This window comes from Pavona decussata, unplaced genomic scaffold (assembly GCF_977016875.1).
Source record: "Pavona decussata unplaced genomic scaffold, jaPavDecu1.1 SCAFFOLD_114, whole genome shotgun sequence".
Lineage (NCBI taxonomy): Eukaryota > Metazoa > Cnidaria > Anthozoa > Scleractinia > Agariciidae > Pavona > Pavona decussata.
In genome coordinates this window covers 4,335,200-4,347,925 of record NW_028145528.1, presented here as the reverse complement: position 1 = coordinate 4,347,925, position 12,726 = coordinate 4,335,200, and the positions used below count along the sequence as shown (strand labels likewise).

Here is a 12,726-nt window from a genome sequence, read left to right as displayed (position 1 = left end):
CTGAAGCTAACTAAGAGTTGTTCTTTCTTGCAACAGGCAGAAAAGGCAGCAGCTGATAAGGACAAACAGTTGAATGATTTGTTGGCTCGAATGATGCAATATGAACGGGTAAGAATAAAACCAAACCCTTAAGCTGTTGATAATAATTGTTGGTGCAAGGGCCATGTCCCTGGTTATGATGTTGTCAAGGACCAGCTAGAGGTTGGCGCCGTTTCTTTGGTACCAGCAAAAGTGGAGCTTCTTTCTCACTGCAAGCTACATTCCTGGTAATTTATCATTATCCTTTCCTTTCCTTTCCTTTCCTATCCTATCCTATCCTATCCTATCCTATCCTATCCTATCCTATCCTATCCTATCCTATCCTATCCTATCCTATCCTATCCTATCCTATCCTATCCTATCCTATCCTATCCTATCCTATCCTATCCTATCCTATCCTATCCTATCCTATCCTATCCTATCCTATCCTATCCTATCCTATCCTATCCTATCCTATCCTATCCTATCCTATCCTATCCTATCCTATCCTATCCTATCCTATCCCATCCCATCCTATATGATGATGAAAAGGTAGTTTGTACAATCCTAAAAATGAAAAAAAAAAAAAAAAAAAAAATAGGCGGTCTAAATAATGGTTTTTAAGAGTAGTGAAGTTCAAATGCATGACCTGATTCATGCGGTACCAATATACAGAAACTTAAGAGCCAGTATGCGTGATAACCTTACTTACAATGCTCTGATACACGTCTTTGTTGTTTCAGGGAGAATATGGTTTGAGTGAAGCAGTGCAAGAAATTAAGGACTGCAAGGCTCAGATTAGGATCAGAGATCAGTAAGAAATTGTCATACGCTTATTTTAATTGTTCTGCAGATGTGGTTACTTTTATTGCTTTGTTCACTTCTGTACACTCCCATTTCCTAAGATGAAACTTAGGGTACAGTAGTTGTAGATGTTGCGAAAGTGATGATTAGAAATCTTCATTTTGAGAGCGTGACTATGGTGAATTTTTTACCAGAAATTTTGCGCTACTGTTAAAATATGAGATCTTGAAATATAGTTTTCAAAGTTATAGCAACATGCCTGCCTCCTGGAGGAAGACACATCACAAGCTGAGAAACATGTGTTTCTTAAGATGAGATGCACACAAGATTATCTTCTCAGGATGACAAGCTTCATTTTAGCAGCGTTTTTAGATTATTCTACATGTAGCTGATGCATTTATTTGTTTGTTTCGTTTACTTCAGGAATATTGAAGACCTCACCAGCCATGTTAACAATTTGGAGATCAAAGTAAATGACACTGAAATGGAGAACGAGGAGCTGCGAGAACGACTTGGAATGGATCCAAAAGAGAAACTGGACATTGAAGATGTCCGTCACAAAAAGATAGTGAAAGCAGAGCAAGCAGTGGCATTAAACAGAGCGCTCACTAAGGAGGTGAAGTAATCTTTGAAGTAATCTGTGTAAGAGAACGTACGCTCATTCCCTGACGAACGATGAGCTTTGTACAGCGTGGATTCCTTGGGATCATTCTTTTGGCTACTGATACATCGGTTTACGAATAACGAATACAGTGAAAACCCAATTGTTCCTCAACTTAGACAAATGAATAATTTTCAAAACGAAGGCTTATTTCAAGTAAACCGTATTCCATTCACTCATCTAACCAGGGACAAATAAAGAGAATGCTATTTCTCTTTCCGAAAATGACAACAGAAGGTGCCAAGCCAACAGGATGTAGTCATTCAGGCTTGGCTTTTTCTAGAACAGTCATTCCACAACGAAGGCTCCTCTTATAACAGGTGATCGGTTTCCCTTTCTCGTCTTTCCTGACTGAGAAGACTCGTGCCCTTTTGTCATTGTCTTAGCAACTTATTTTCTGAATAATTTTCGTATACGTTTTCTTTAAAAAAATTTCAGGTTGTTTGATCTTGAAGATGTAGACAAGGATTCATGACTTAGATCATGTCACTAATCAATTAAATTAGATGAGAATTCAATACGGAACCAAGCAAATGTGTTTTGATGGCCATATATTTCTTTTCTGTGGAAAACCGTGACGTGATGCAGTGACTGCTTTGTTGTCCAATGAAATTAATGATTTTAGTGACTAAACGTTTGCCGACATGAGTCATTGTCATTGCCGTTTTTAGGTTGAAAGGTTGGAGGAAGAACGGCTTCAACTGAAGAGACAACTCAGAAAACAAGCACTACACAGAGGTGCCAGGTAAGATAAATACAGCTTTCCTTTGCCTTGTGATAACTTGTAACTTGTGATGTCATTGTAATGTCAAGTAAATAGTTCCTTGCTTTCAGTAGGATGGTAAGTCTTGACAGTGAACACCCTGCCCATTTAATGAAGTTCATGGTGGTGGTTGCCAACTACCTTTTTTGACTTTCCACATTGGCTGCTTCAGCGTAGCTCCTTTCTGTTATGGCATGTCTGACGACATTGGCCATTCTCGTCTAAGTTGCCAGTCATGTTAAACTAAAGGCTTTTGGCAAACAATGGTTTGAGTTTCTTTAAACGTTTAGTGTTCATACAGTGTTGCTGTGTTCCTTCAGAGCTGTTGAATTAGGAATTACGGCAGAAGACTTGATTATGGCAGAAGAAGAAGAAGTTGTCTCCTCATCCAGAAGACCATTTCCTATCGTTGGTTCTGACAGTGACGTTACCAAGGCTTTGGTACGTTTCAAACACATCTGTTGTATAATCATACTGTATGTTCACCTTAAATAAACGAAAATCATTGTACTCAGAGGTTAAATCCTCTTCGCTCATAGATGGTTGCCATTAAGGTCCTCTTTGACTAGTTCAGATTAGAATTTTTGACGTGTTGGTTGTTGATACAAGACACAACGGGAAATTACACATTTATATTATATTATTTATTATGTTATATTATTTAGATTTTTGATAAGGGAGATTCCCGAACTATTTCTGAATAGTTCTGATTGGTTTCCATATGTTTTATTTCTAGAAAGCTATAATTGAGTTTTTAGTAAGGCATACAATACTTCTTTGTCTCAGCAGTGGTTTCAGTACTTTTTCTTCTAGCAATGGGGTCAATATTTTCTAAATATCTTTTGGAAATTCTGTGAATGATTTCTAGAGCTTCTAAAGAAAATTTGCAAATTCTGCCAAAGGTTTCAGTAGTTCCTAACAATCTGTAATATTCTGTCAATGGTTTCTATAGCTTGACATTTTCAGATTATTTCAATGGTTTCAATAGTTATTAACAATAATTTCATTTCTGTCAATGATGGTTTCAATAGTTTTTGACGGTATTTTGAAATTGTGTCAATAGTGTAAATAATTTCTAATGATATTCTGAAATTCTGTCATTGACGTTAATAGTTTCTAGATATATGTTCAAATTCTGTCAATGGTTTCAATAGTTTCTAATGGTGTTTTCAAATGGATCAGTTTCGATATATTACCAGGCGTAGGGGGACGAAATAATAGAAATAACATTGAGGTTCAGAGATGAACAATTAATTTATTTTGTTACATTTCCCTAAGCCCCGTAGTCAAGCTAGAATTTTAATATATCGAAAATGGTCTATTCTGTCAATAGTTTCAGTAGTTTCTAATGATTGTTTCAAATTCAATCAATGGTTTCTGTAGCATCTAATGATGTTTTCAAGTTTTTTAAATGGTTTCAGTAGTTTTTAATGGTGTTTTCAAGTTCTGTTTTAGGTGTCTATATTTTGCAATGAAAAGTTTGGCAATAGTTTCAATTTCTAAAAAATTGTTGCAAAGTCTAGATATATATTGAATTCGTTTTGAAGAAAAGTTGAAATTCTAACAATAATTACTTTTTATTTGGGCATGCGCAAAAGCGAGGGTTGAAGTAATGTTTTACCACAATTGTTTCTAATCTCGCAATCTGATTGGCTAATTTTCCGTTGTCGATAAGAGTCTAGACTACGCTGCTCGCGTCAATCAGTGCGCGGAAATTTTGACAGTTATTATAAAAATTTTCTTAGACGTTGATATTGTGGTAAAAAACAAATCGAATGTGGTTTAGCGTTGTCTGCACTCTTATCGACAACGATATTCGTCATCACAGTGGTCCAAAATTGTTGTGGACTCACTCGGCGTGCACAACATTTTGACCACTGTGATGACGAATATCGTTGTCGAGAAAGAGTACAGACAACGCCAAACCACATTCGATTTGTTAATGAGACAGGGGTAGTTCTTCTGGTAATAGGCCATAAGAAAGGGACTAAACATGCCGAATTTGATATATTGTAAGGAATTATTTAGATTAAAAAAGGTTCTTGTCTTAGAGCAGAGCACTACACGATGCAGACTAGTTTCAAACAGCTGACGTTCAGTTGTTGTAATAGAAAGTCTAGTTGCCTGATTAAATGTTGTACAATTTTTTTTTCTCGCTTCAATTCTAACAATTGAATTGTTTCACTACTGCTAATGATATAAATGTTTTACGTAGTTTTTGAATTTCTAGCCAATGCCCATTTTTTTTCTCTGTTGGAAAAAGGCAATTATGTTTACCAGAATATCAGATTTTAAGTGTATAAACTTGTTTGAATTACAAATATTCTTTGGCTTTTTATAGTAGGTATATAGGGAATAAAGACTTAGTCGTTTCCTTTTTAAATGTTTTAGAACAAGAGGCTTGAAGGAGAGGTGGAAAAAAATGAACAACAAATTGAAAAATACAAGTCTGACTTGAAGACAATTGAATCAGAAAATAAGGTAAATTGACATCACATTACTAATCAGTATCATGATCTATTTCATTACGTTTCTCTCTGTCCTTATTTCTCTAATAAATGCTGCTATGAACATTCCTAAACGAAATAAACACCCAGTCTTTTAATAGGGAGAGGGTGTTTATTTTGGTTAAGAGGGTAGTGTCAATTGGGACACAATTTATTATTTTTTGTGTGTGTAAGAAGATCTATAGGTCTTGCGTACATGATTTCTTTTAGAAGTTCAACTGTTCTTGTTTCTTAAATAAGAGCCCTTGTTGTAGTGTAAATTTGGCCTTTCACGTACAAAATTTTCAAAGGAACGCTTCGTAATAATTTAACGCCTTCTTTGATTAAAACCGTCCCCTTAGGCACTGAGTATTAACAAAGGCTCTAGCGTTTACTGAGGTAAATGTGACAATGCTTGCACTAGTCTACCAAAAGAATTTCTCACGACGTACAGTTTCAGTTTGAAATATGTTAACTCTGAAAGGGATAACCTTGATACCTGTACGATTTACTTAAATGCTGTTTCATAAGCAACGTTTGGTTTCTTTGTCAATGCCATTATAAGTTGTTGAATTTGATATTGGCGTAGGAACTGAAGGATGAGAACAAGCAGTTGGAAGTAGGAATGAGAGAGATATTAGCCCAGCTAAAAGAACATGCTCAGGAAGGTTTGTTAAACAGAGATGTAAGCAAAGAACTTGTTCTGCAAATGCTAACGCTCACACAGGCAGAAATAATGGCTAAACTGTCCAATTTGGAAGGTAGAATAACTCTTCAGAACATTATGTCAGAAAAACTTTGATTAGTTGGCAATTCTTCGTGTTACCAAACGAGAAATATAATCAGGGAATGCAGTGCAACGCATCGCCATTTGTGATACAAACATTTAGATCGAAATTGGTCATGTCCAGCCCCGGAAAGATTAAACGAAATTCGAAAACCCTCGAACTGACTATCTCGTTCCTTTGTGAGTGATTTCGGCGGCAAGCTAACTTAAAACTCTTTTTAATGACATCTCTACTTGCTTTTCTAACTTTCCCACAACGATGATACGTTTCTGGAGTTGGTTGGTAACGATTGTTTGAAGAAAGGCACTTGAATCTTTTACTTTGTTTACTGAGTATATTACCCCTTCTTAGATTAGTGCCTCAACTTTCTGATCCAAAGCATTTCCTAAAATTGCCAATAATTCCTCTTACAGTCCCTATTCGTTGTTGTTGCATGCCGAGTAGTAAACTTTGTTACTTTTTAGATGCAGGAGGAAACAAACTCGTTCAGGTCCCAGCCTTGGAAAAGCTGATGGCTGTGAGTTTATATAATTTATATTTTTATTTTTTTTTTCTCCAAACGTATTTCAGATATTTTCGGTTGACATATTTTCTTTCTTCTTCGTTCTCTCTAGATGATTGAATCCAGAAATGCAGTTGGCCAGTATGACACTACGCTTCAATTAAAAGCTCAGGTATGAATACACGTACAAATGATAATGTAGTGAACGGAAGGACAAACAAATGGAAGAGTTATCTACATAAGGACTTTCATCGTGAGGGTGGGGTTGTGGGAATGTGATGGAATAGGAGTAATTAGTGTGAGGACTAATTGAGTAAGTGAATTAAAATATCACATGATAAAAACCTTTGTTTTATTACTCAGTGATAGAAAACGAACAACATTCAAAGAACGGAAACAGAACTAACCGTTCCCTTGTAAGAGTATCTTAACGGTTCCTTAATCTTCAAAAGTGCCTCCACCAAGAGTTTCCATTTAATTGAAAACACGAATTACTGGTGTAGCGATAGACGACAATGGAGTCTTCTAAAGATGTCACAAGTGAAATTCAAAATGCTCGAAATGTAATTCTTTTATAGATTGAACAGTTGAGTGGTAGAAACGAGGAACTACGTCATGAGCTGCATAATGCCAGAGAAGAGACAGCAAAAGCTATTATGCAAGTTGAGAGGAAAAACACCAAGGTACAGTGATCCTTGTGAAACTTGGAGGAAATCAACCTATGTGCAATTGTTTTTAAGGCATTACCTTGTCTAATCGTTTTTATTTGCCTTTCAAAAGATTGAGGATCTTGAAAAACAAGTACAAGTCTTGAAAGAAATCGGTAAGACCTGTGGTACTGATTAACACTGTATGTTAGCATAGACTTTTTTTGCAATCAATCTCTCTTGTTTTGTTGTAGTATTTAAGAAAACAGAATTGCAAGAAGGAAAATTTTATTTGCTTTTTGAACGGTAGGTGAGGGAGCAATAAGGCTTCAACCTATGCCCCTGCCACAAGGAATGACACCTTCATCAACAGAGATCATAGCAAGCCTCAATGAGCATCTCATACAAGTCCTTCAGGTTAGAAAACAGAAAATTGTTGTTTTCATTTTTGTTAACTGTCGTTCTCCCCCTTAAACCCCACCCCTATCCCCAAAAGCCTGCGCCCAATGACTCAGATGGAGCCAGGAAAGGCGGTTCTTTCACTTTTGATGGTTTTACTGAAGAGAGAGCATGAGCATAACATAATGTTTTTTCCAGAACAGCACCTGTGCGAATATAGACTTATACCATTAAGAAAGAGAAGAGAAACGATCTACTACTAGGAAGAGGCGGCGACATAAGCATTGTTTAAATACAGGAAAAGTAGCATATGATTGTCCTTTAGCTTGTATTGAGCTGGTGCTCTCCTATTCTTCTGCTTCTGCTTATGTTCCAAGTGGAAAACAGGGTTAAAACATCTCTGATGCAGGAATTGTCTCTCATTTAATCCTCCATCAACGGTAGAAAAAATTCTCGATTTGACCATTGACTGTTGCAATTGTAGCATTATGACGGCTAAACCTTTGATACTCGATGTGGCATAAGTTCTGATGTAAAGAGCCGCATTCCCCTCTCGCTCCACGTCCAGAACTATTGTTATGCCTAGGTCATTAAAACTTTCATCCCTTCCATTTTAAAGGAATTATCGCTGAAGGAACAATTGCTGGAGAAGATGGAAAAGGACCTTGACTTGTTCAAACGGAAGTTCTCGGTCATTCTTCACCAAAAGGTAACTACACCTTTTCAATTTTTTCTCCTATTATGTTAGACATTTATGTTGATTGTTCAAGAAACTCTAGGGTTTATGTTCGGCCTATACCCTGTTTCCTTTACCCAGTACAGGAGAACGTCATTTCTACCGTCGAAAGATGTTTTTGAGTCACAATGCTCATAACTGCAAGATATGTCAGCCAGGTGCCTCTACCTTGCTGAAACTACTTGGCTATCTGACTAACACACTTCGACATCATCCCCCATAGCCACGGAGAGTTCCTCCATCTTGGTACATTACAAAACAAAGTAATTTAGAGGCCTGAAGCATGTTGTACAGGATACTATTGGCAGCGCTTGTCATCATTTGTCAAAATTCGAGGAGGGTGTACAATCCAGTCCAGACAATGTATGAAAAAAATGTAGTAGCCAGGAAGAAAAATCAACTGGGTGAGCAGACAGAGCCTTTATTCCCATGCTCAAAATTTCAACTCTTGTTTATAACTGCACGTTGTTGCCTACAGGGTCTTCTTTATGCTGACTACGTGAAAGAAAAAGAGAAATGGGAAGAAGAGAAAAGAGCGATCGAAGAAGAAAAGGCTTCAACAGAGTTGGCCAGGGAACATGATAAAATCAGGCTTTTAGAGTTTGAGGTATTACTAACATAATTCTTCTTTTGTGGTTTTTTTTTTCATGCTAGACATAAATTCTTATAACTTTGGTGATCTTAAGGAGTTTCAAGTCACTTTTAATATTCCAGTTGTCATTAAATATTTTTTATTTGTTTTGGAGTGGGGAGGTGGGGGGGAGGTAATGTTCACAAGTATTAAGTATATTTACAACCATATTCACAAGTATTAGGCGCCGCAGTTATGACGTGTTAGAAAAGCGATGAATCGTAAATGAAACACTTGTGCTACACGTCTGTAAAATGGAGCTATAGAAATTGCAAACAGAACTTGCGAACCAGTATCGGAAAAGTCACACAACAGCAAATTACAGTTTCCACACTGATTACTCTTTAAAGGCATACAATATGGAGAAGTAAAGAATTTGTGCAAATTTTTAACCTTTTAGTTATTGATGACCAAGTTAGTATCATACCTGAATTAAGGAAAAGAAAAATGTGCATTTTTGACATTCAAGAAAGATGTCGATTCACAACATTACAAATTTTAGAATGCTTAATCCCAGAATCAAAGAAAATTACTCCCTTGAAAATTTCCCTGATCGTTGATATCAATGAAGTAAAGTAATGTATGTCCTAAAGACAGCTGTTTGGAATCAGTAGTCCAGGTTTTAGAATAAAATCCATAGATTTTGGTATTTTGGTAAGATGCGGAGTTCACACTTTCTATTTGCCTTTATGTTTTACAGTGACGATACATACAGAAAATTAATATTGTTTACTTTCTTCTCCAGAGGTTACTCGATACTCTTGATAAAGATGGGGACAAACAGACGAAGAGACTTGGTGAGATGACGAGAAAAATAACAGTTCTGAGAGTGAATGAGAAGTCGCTCTCGCGGAGATACACTGCTATGCAGGAAGTGGAGGCTGCTCTCAGGAAAGAAAACAAGAAATACAGGAATGACGTGGTTGCTATGGAGACAGCCATTACTGAAAGATTAGGTTACTTGCAGAGGCACAAAGTATGAAATATTTATTAGTTTAACTTAACTTTTTATTGTGATCGGTATGTTGTGCATAGGTCAATTTCCATTTTATCTTCCGTATCTTTTGGGATATCTGTTCTTTACATTAGTCTATTATTCTTGGATACAAATTTTTAAAATTATTCAATAATATAAAACCATAAAATAATAATATAAAATCATTAAAACCCGCTTTTAATATGGCAAACTTCAAAATCGTTTTTATTTTATTTTATTTTGTAGTGCCCTTTCTATTTCTGATTCATTATGTTTCATAATTTAGTGAAGCGTAGGTCACGGGACGACCTATCTGTAAACTTGTCTATTATCAACTTATGCCATGTCGAGGAAAGACAAAACTTTTTGAGTTGATGAAAAGTCAACTTAATCGAGGTTGAGCGGCTCATTTTTTATAAACTAATGAAGCAGGAATAACGTTCTCTCAGTTCAAGTTATCAGGGGAACAAGTTATAAAGATTTTTATTGTTATGAATTTCCTTTCATTTTTACCTTACGTCAAGTTAGAGAACTTAATTTATAGCGACATCCTACCTCATCACGGGAGGTTTTAGTCCGTTCAGTTGAATAAGTACTTTTTTTTTACTGGCAAAACAAAAAGTGTCTGTTCTGAATACCATTAAACAGGAATTTTTACTCAGTAATAAATGAGAAAATGTGAAAGCTTTGGCTAGGTCACACACAATAAAGAAACTGAATGCAGAAATGAATGGATACCTAATCCAGAACCAAATTAATCTTTCAAGTCGGAGTTTGACGAAGCTCCTTAGTTTAGCTGTGTGATAAAATGTAGCCTAGCCTTGGGAATCACGTGATTACTATTCATCATGACGGAACCCAGTACCACTTTCTTCAAGGAAAACTGCTCTTTTGTCTGCTGTATCCAGTAACTTTGTCATAATGCCAATTCATTGCCGTTTTCATTTTTATCTTACCAGGAAATGTCAACATACAAAATGAGCGTATTACAGCAGGCATTGGATGAAAGTATTCCAGCATCAGAACTTGAAGCAGCTAACAAACAGTACAATGAACTCACAGCCAAGTACAGGGACATTATACAAAGAGAGAATAACCTGGTGGCACGTTCAGCCATAGTTGACAATTTAGAGGTGTGATTTGCCTCAATTAATCTCTCTGTTTGCACTGTCCTGATAAAACAGCTCACTGAGATGGAACAATGCGCAGGCCATTCCACTTAAACTAGGCTTTTCCAGAAGTTAATACAAATGCCCTTTTCGTGGTGGGCTTATCACGTAGTTCAATGTGTTTGCTGGCTGTCCGGTTTTTAGACTATACAATTTTGAAATAGGGCAGTTCTCTGTAGATTATTGAAAGTAATTCGCATTCACTTATCAAAAATCTTTTTTTCCACTTCCTGAGCCACTTAAACTTCAAACAAAAGTAAATCGTGACTTGCTCTGATATGTTATACCACCCTTGAAGCCAGCTACAAGGATTGCCTTTAGCATATTTAATACATTTATATATGCCATTAATTTTTATTTATTTACAAGATTCGCCATGACAATTATAAATAGTGATCCCAAGTAAAATAAGCAAACAAACAAACAAACAAAAACTGGAACAAATCATCAGACAATTGGTAGGGCCTTGTCACAGGGAAAGTTCTCCAATTATGGGGTCCCCCAAGATGACAAACACGATGAAGTATAGAAGATATAGATAGATAATGACTAGAAAGAACTGCGAGGTGAAATTCATTCCTCGCAACTTGAGTATTACCGAATGCCAATTTGATTGTGTCACTAGTCTAGTAGTTTTCATATTGAATCCCAGTAACAATTTCCTCCAGGCTGATAAGAAGGCGTTGGAAGAAACAGAAGCTGAGCTGAAGAAAGAGATGACGTCACTCAAAGAACGAAATCACAGCTTGGAGCAGATGTTGAATGAACTCTTGTCAAAAGGTAATGGTGTCTTAATTTACTTGTTCGTTTGTTTTGGGTAAGAATTACTCTTGAACTGAGCTGTGAAGTGAAAATACCCTGTTTATTATCAGACTAAGCAATCACTGCACGGAAATCTGTGAATGCCAAATAAAAGCCATAAGGAGAGTTTTTAAGTCCCATTTTATAGCAAGAACTTTGCAATGGTACATTGTAAGACAAATACAAACAAATAAAAAGGAAAGAGAGATTGCTCAAAAAAGAAGAAAATTTAGAGGAGAAACGAAAAAGTGTCATTCGATAAGTATATTCACTGCTTCCTTTCTTATTTGAGAGAGCGTTAGAACAGAGAGTTAGAACATGAAAGAAATTGATAAAGAAAGATGGTGAGTTTTAGGCGCGGTCATGAATTAAGAAAGATGTAGTGTTTAGCAGGACACGTGGGAATTTTGAACGCCATCGTTTCGTGCCATGTGAAATCTCCTTACTGTTAGCACCTGGTGGCTTTATTATTTTTGTTCAGAGGGAGGAGAAGGTGGAGGAGATACCAGCATTGTGCGTCAGGAGGAGATTGACAGAATATCAAGAAAGCTTGCCACACTGGAAATGAAGGTAAATTCACTCTTCAGTTAAAATGCCAATCAATCAATCAATCAATCAATCAATCAATCAATCAATCAATCAATCAATCAATCAATCAATCAATCAATCAATCAATCAATCAATCAATCAATCAATCAATCAATCAACCGATCGATCGATCGATAAACCAATCAATCAATCAATCAATCAATCAATCAATCAATCAACAGGTGCGAGTATTTAAAACAATTGTTTTGCTTTCTAATTAGTATAAATCTCAAAAATTACAGGAGCTGAATGAACGAGAGCGGGCAGATCACGCTACTCGGAAGTATGACCAGACACAGTCGCTGATAAAAGAACTGGAAGAGAGGAACGTTGAGTTAGAACAAAAATTTGCAGAGGTATGGTTTTCTTAACGCTCTATTTAAAATAACCTTAGAATAAAGGTCAATGGAAGTTATAGCTTCTTTTGCTTTGATTTATTGTTAAAAGTCGTGAATATTGGACAAAAAAAGTTTAAACTGGATTTGGTCTCAATGCTAACCAGAACTTGGAGAGCAGTTGTTTTAAATTGAATATCACAGGTTGAGTATTTTAATCTCTTTCCTTTACTACAGATAAGCAAACTGAATCTTAAGTCACAACAAATAGAACGGCAACTACGGGAAGAGCTATCCAGTAAGTGTTGACTTAGTACTCTGGTACTTAACTTTAGAAAAGAATTACAGTTATTCCTTTCTTTCCCCAACCTTATGATAGGAGCTCCACTAAGTTTGCCATTTTATTTTCGTCGCATCTCTCC

General features: G+C 36.3%; 1 protein-coding gene across 1 annotated transcript in view; it reads left to right on the top strand.

Moving 5' to 3' along the window:
• Positions 1-12,726, top strand: part of LOC146470318 (centrosomal protein of 290 kDa-like) — a 74,919-nt gene that overhangs the window by 23,268 nt on the left and 38,925 nt on the right. Inside the window, exons 17-36 of the mRNA XM_085122413.1 lie at positions 37-108; positions 762-832; positions 1,246-1,438; positions 2,155-2,228; positions 2,567-2,687; positions 4,638-4,727; positions 5,322-5,400; positions 5,985-6,037; positions 6,135-6,194; positions 6,601-6,705; positions 6,803-6,845; positions 6,980-7,086; positions 7,688-7,777; positions 8,283-8,411; positions 9,181-9,411; positions 10,371-10,544; positions 11,249-11,360; positions 11,863-11,951; positions 12,212-12,325; positions 12,542-12,602. Coding sequence (XP_084978539.1) covers positions 37-108; positions 762-832; positions 1,246-1,438; positions 2,155-2,228; positions 2,567-2,687; positions 4,638-4,727; positions 5,322-5,400; positions 5,985-6,037; positions 6,135-6,194; positions 6,601-6,705; positions 6,803-6,845; positions 6,980-7,086; positions 7,688-7,777; positions 8,283-8,411; positions 9,181-9,411; positions 10,371-10,544; positions 11,249-11,360; positions 11,863-11,951; positions 12,212-12,325; positions 12,542-12,602 — 2,068 coding nt within the window. The remainder of the gene's footprint in view (positions 1-36; positions 109-761; positions 833-1,245; positions 1,439-2,154; positions 2,229-2,566; positions 2,688-4,637; positions 4,728-5,321; positions 5,401-5,984; positions 6,038-6,134; positions 6,195-6,600; positions 6,706-6,802; positions 6,846-6,979; positions 7,087-7,687; positions 7,778-8,282; positions 8,412-9,180; positions 9,412-10,370; positions 10,545-11,248; positions 11,361-11,862; positions 11,952-12,211; positions 12,326-12,541; positions 12,603-12,726) is intronic.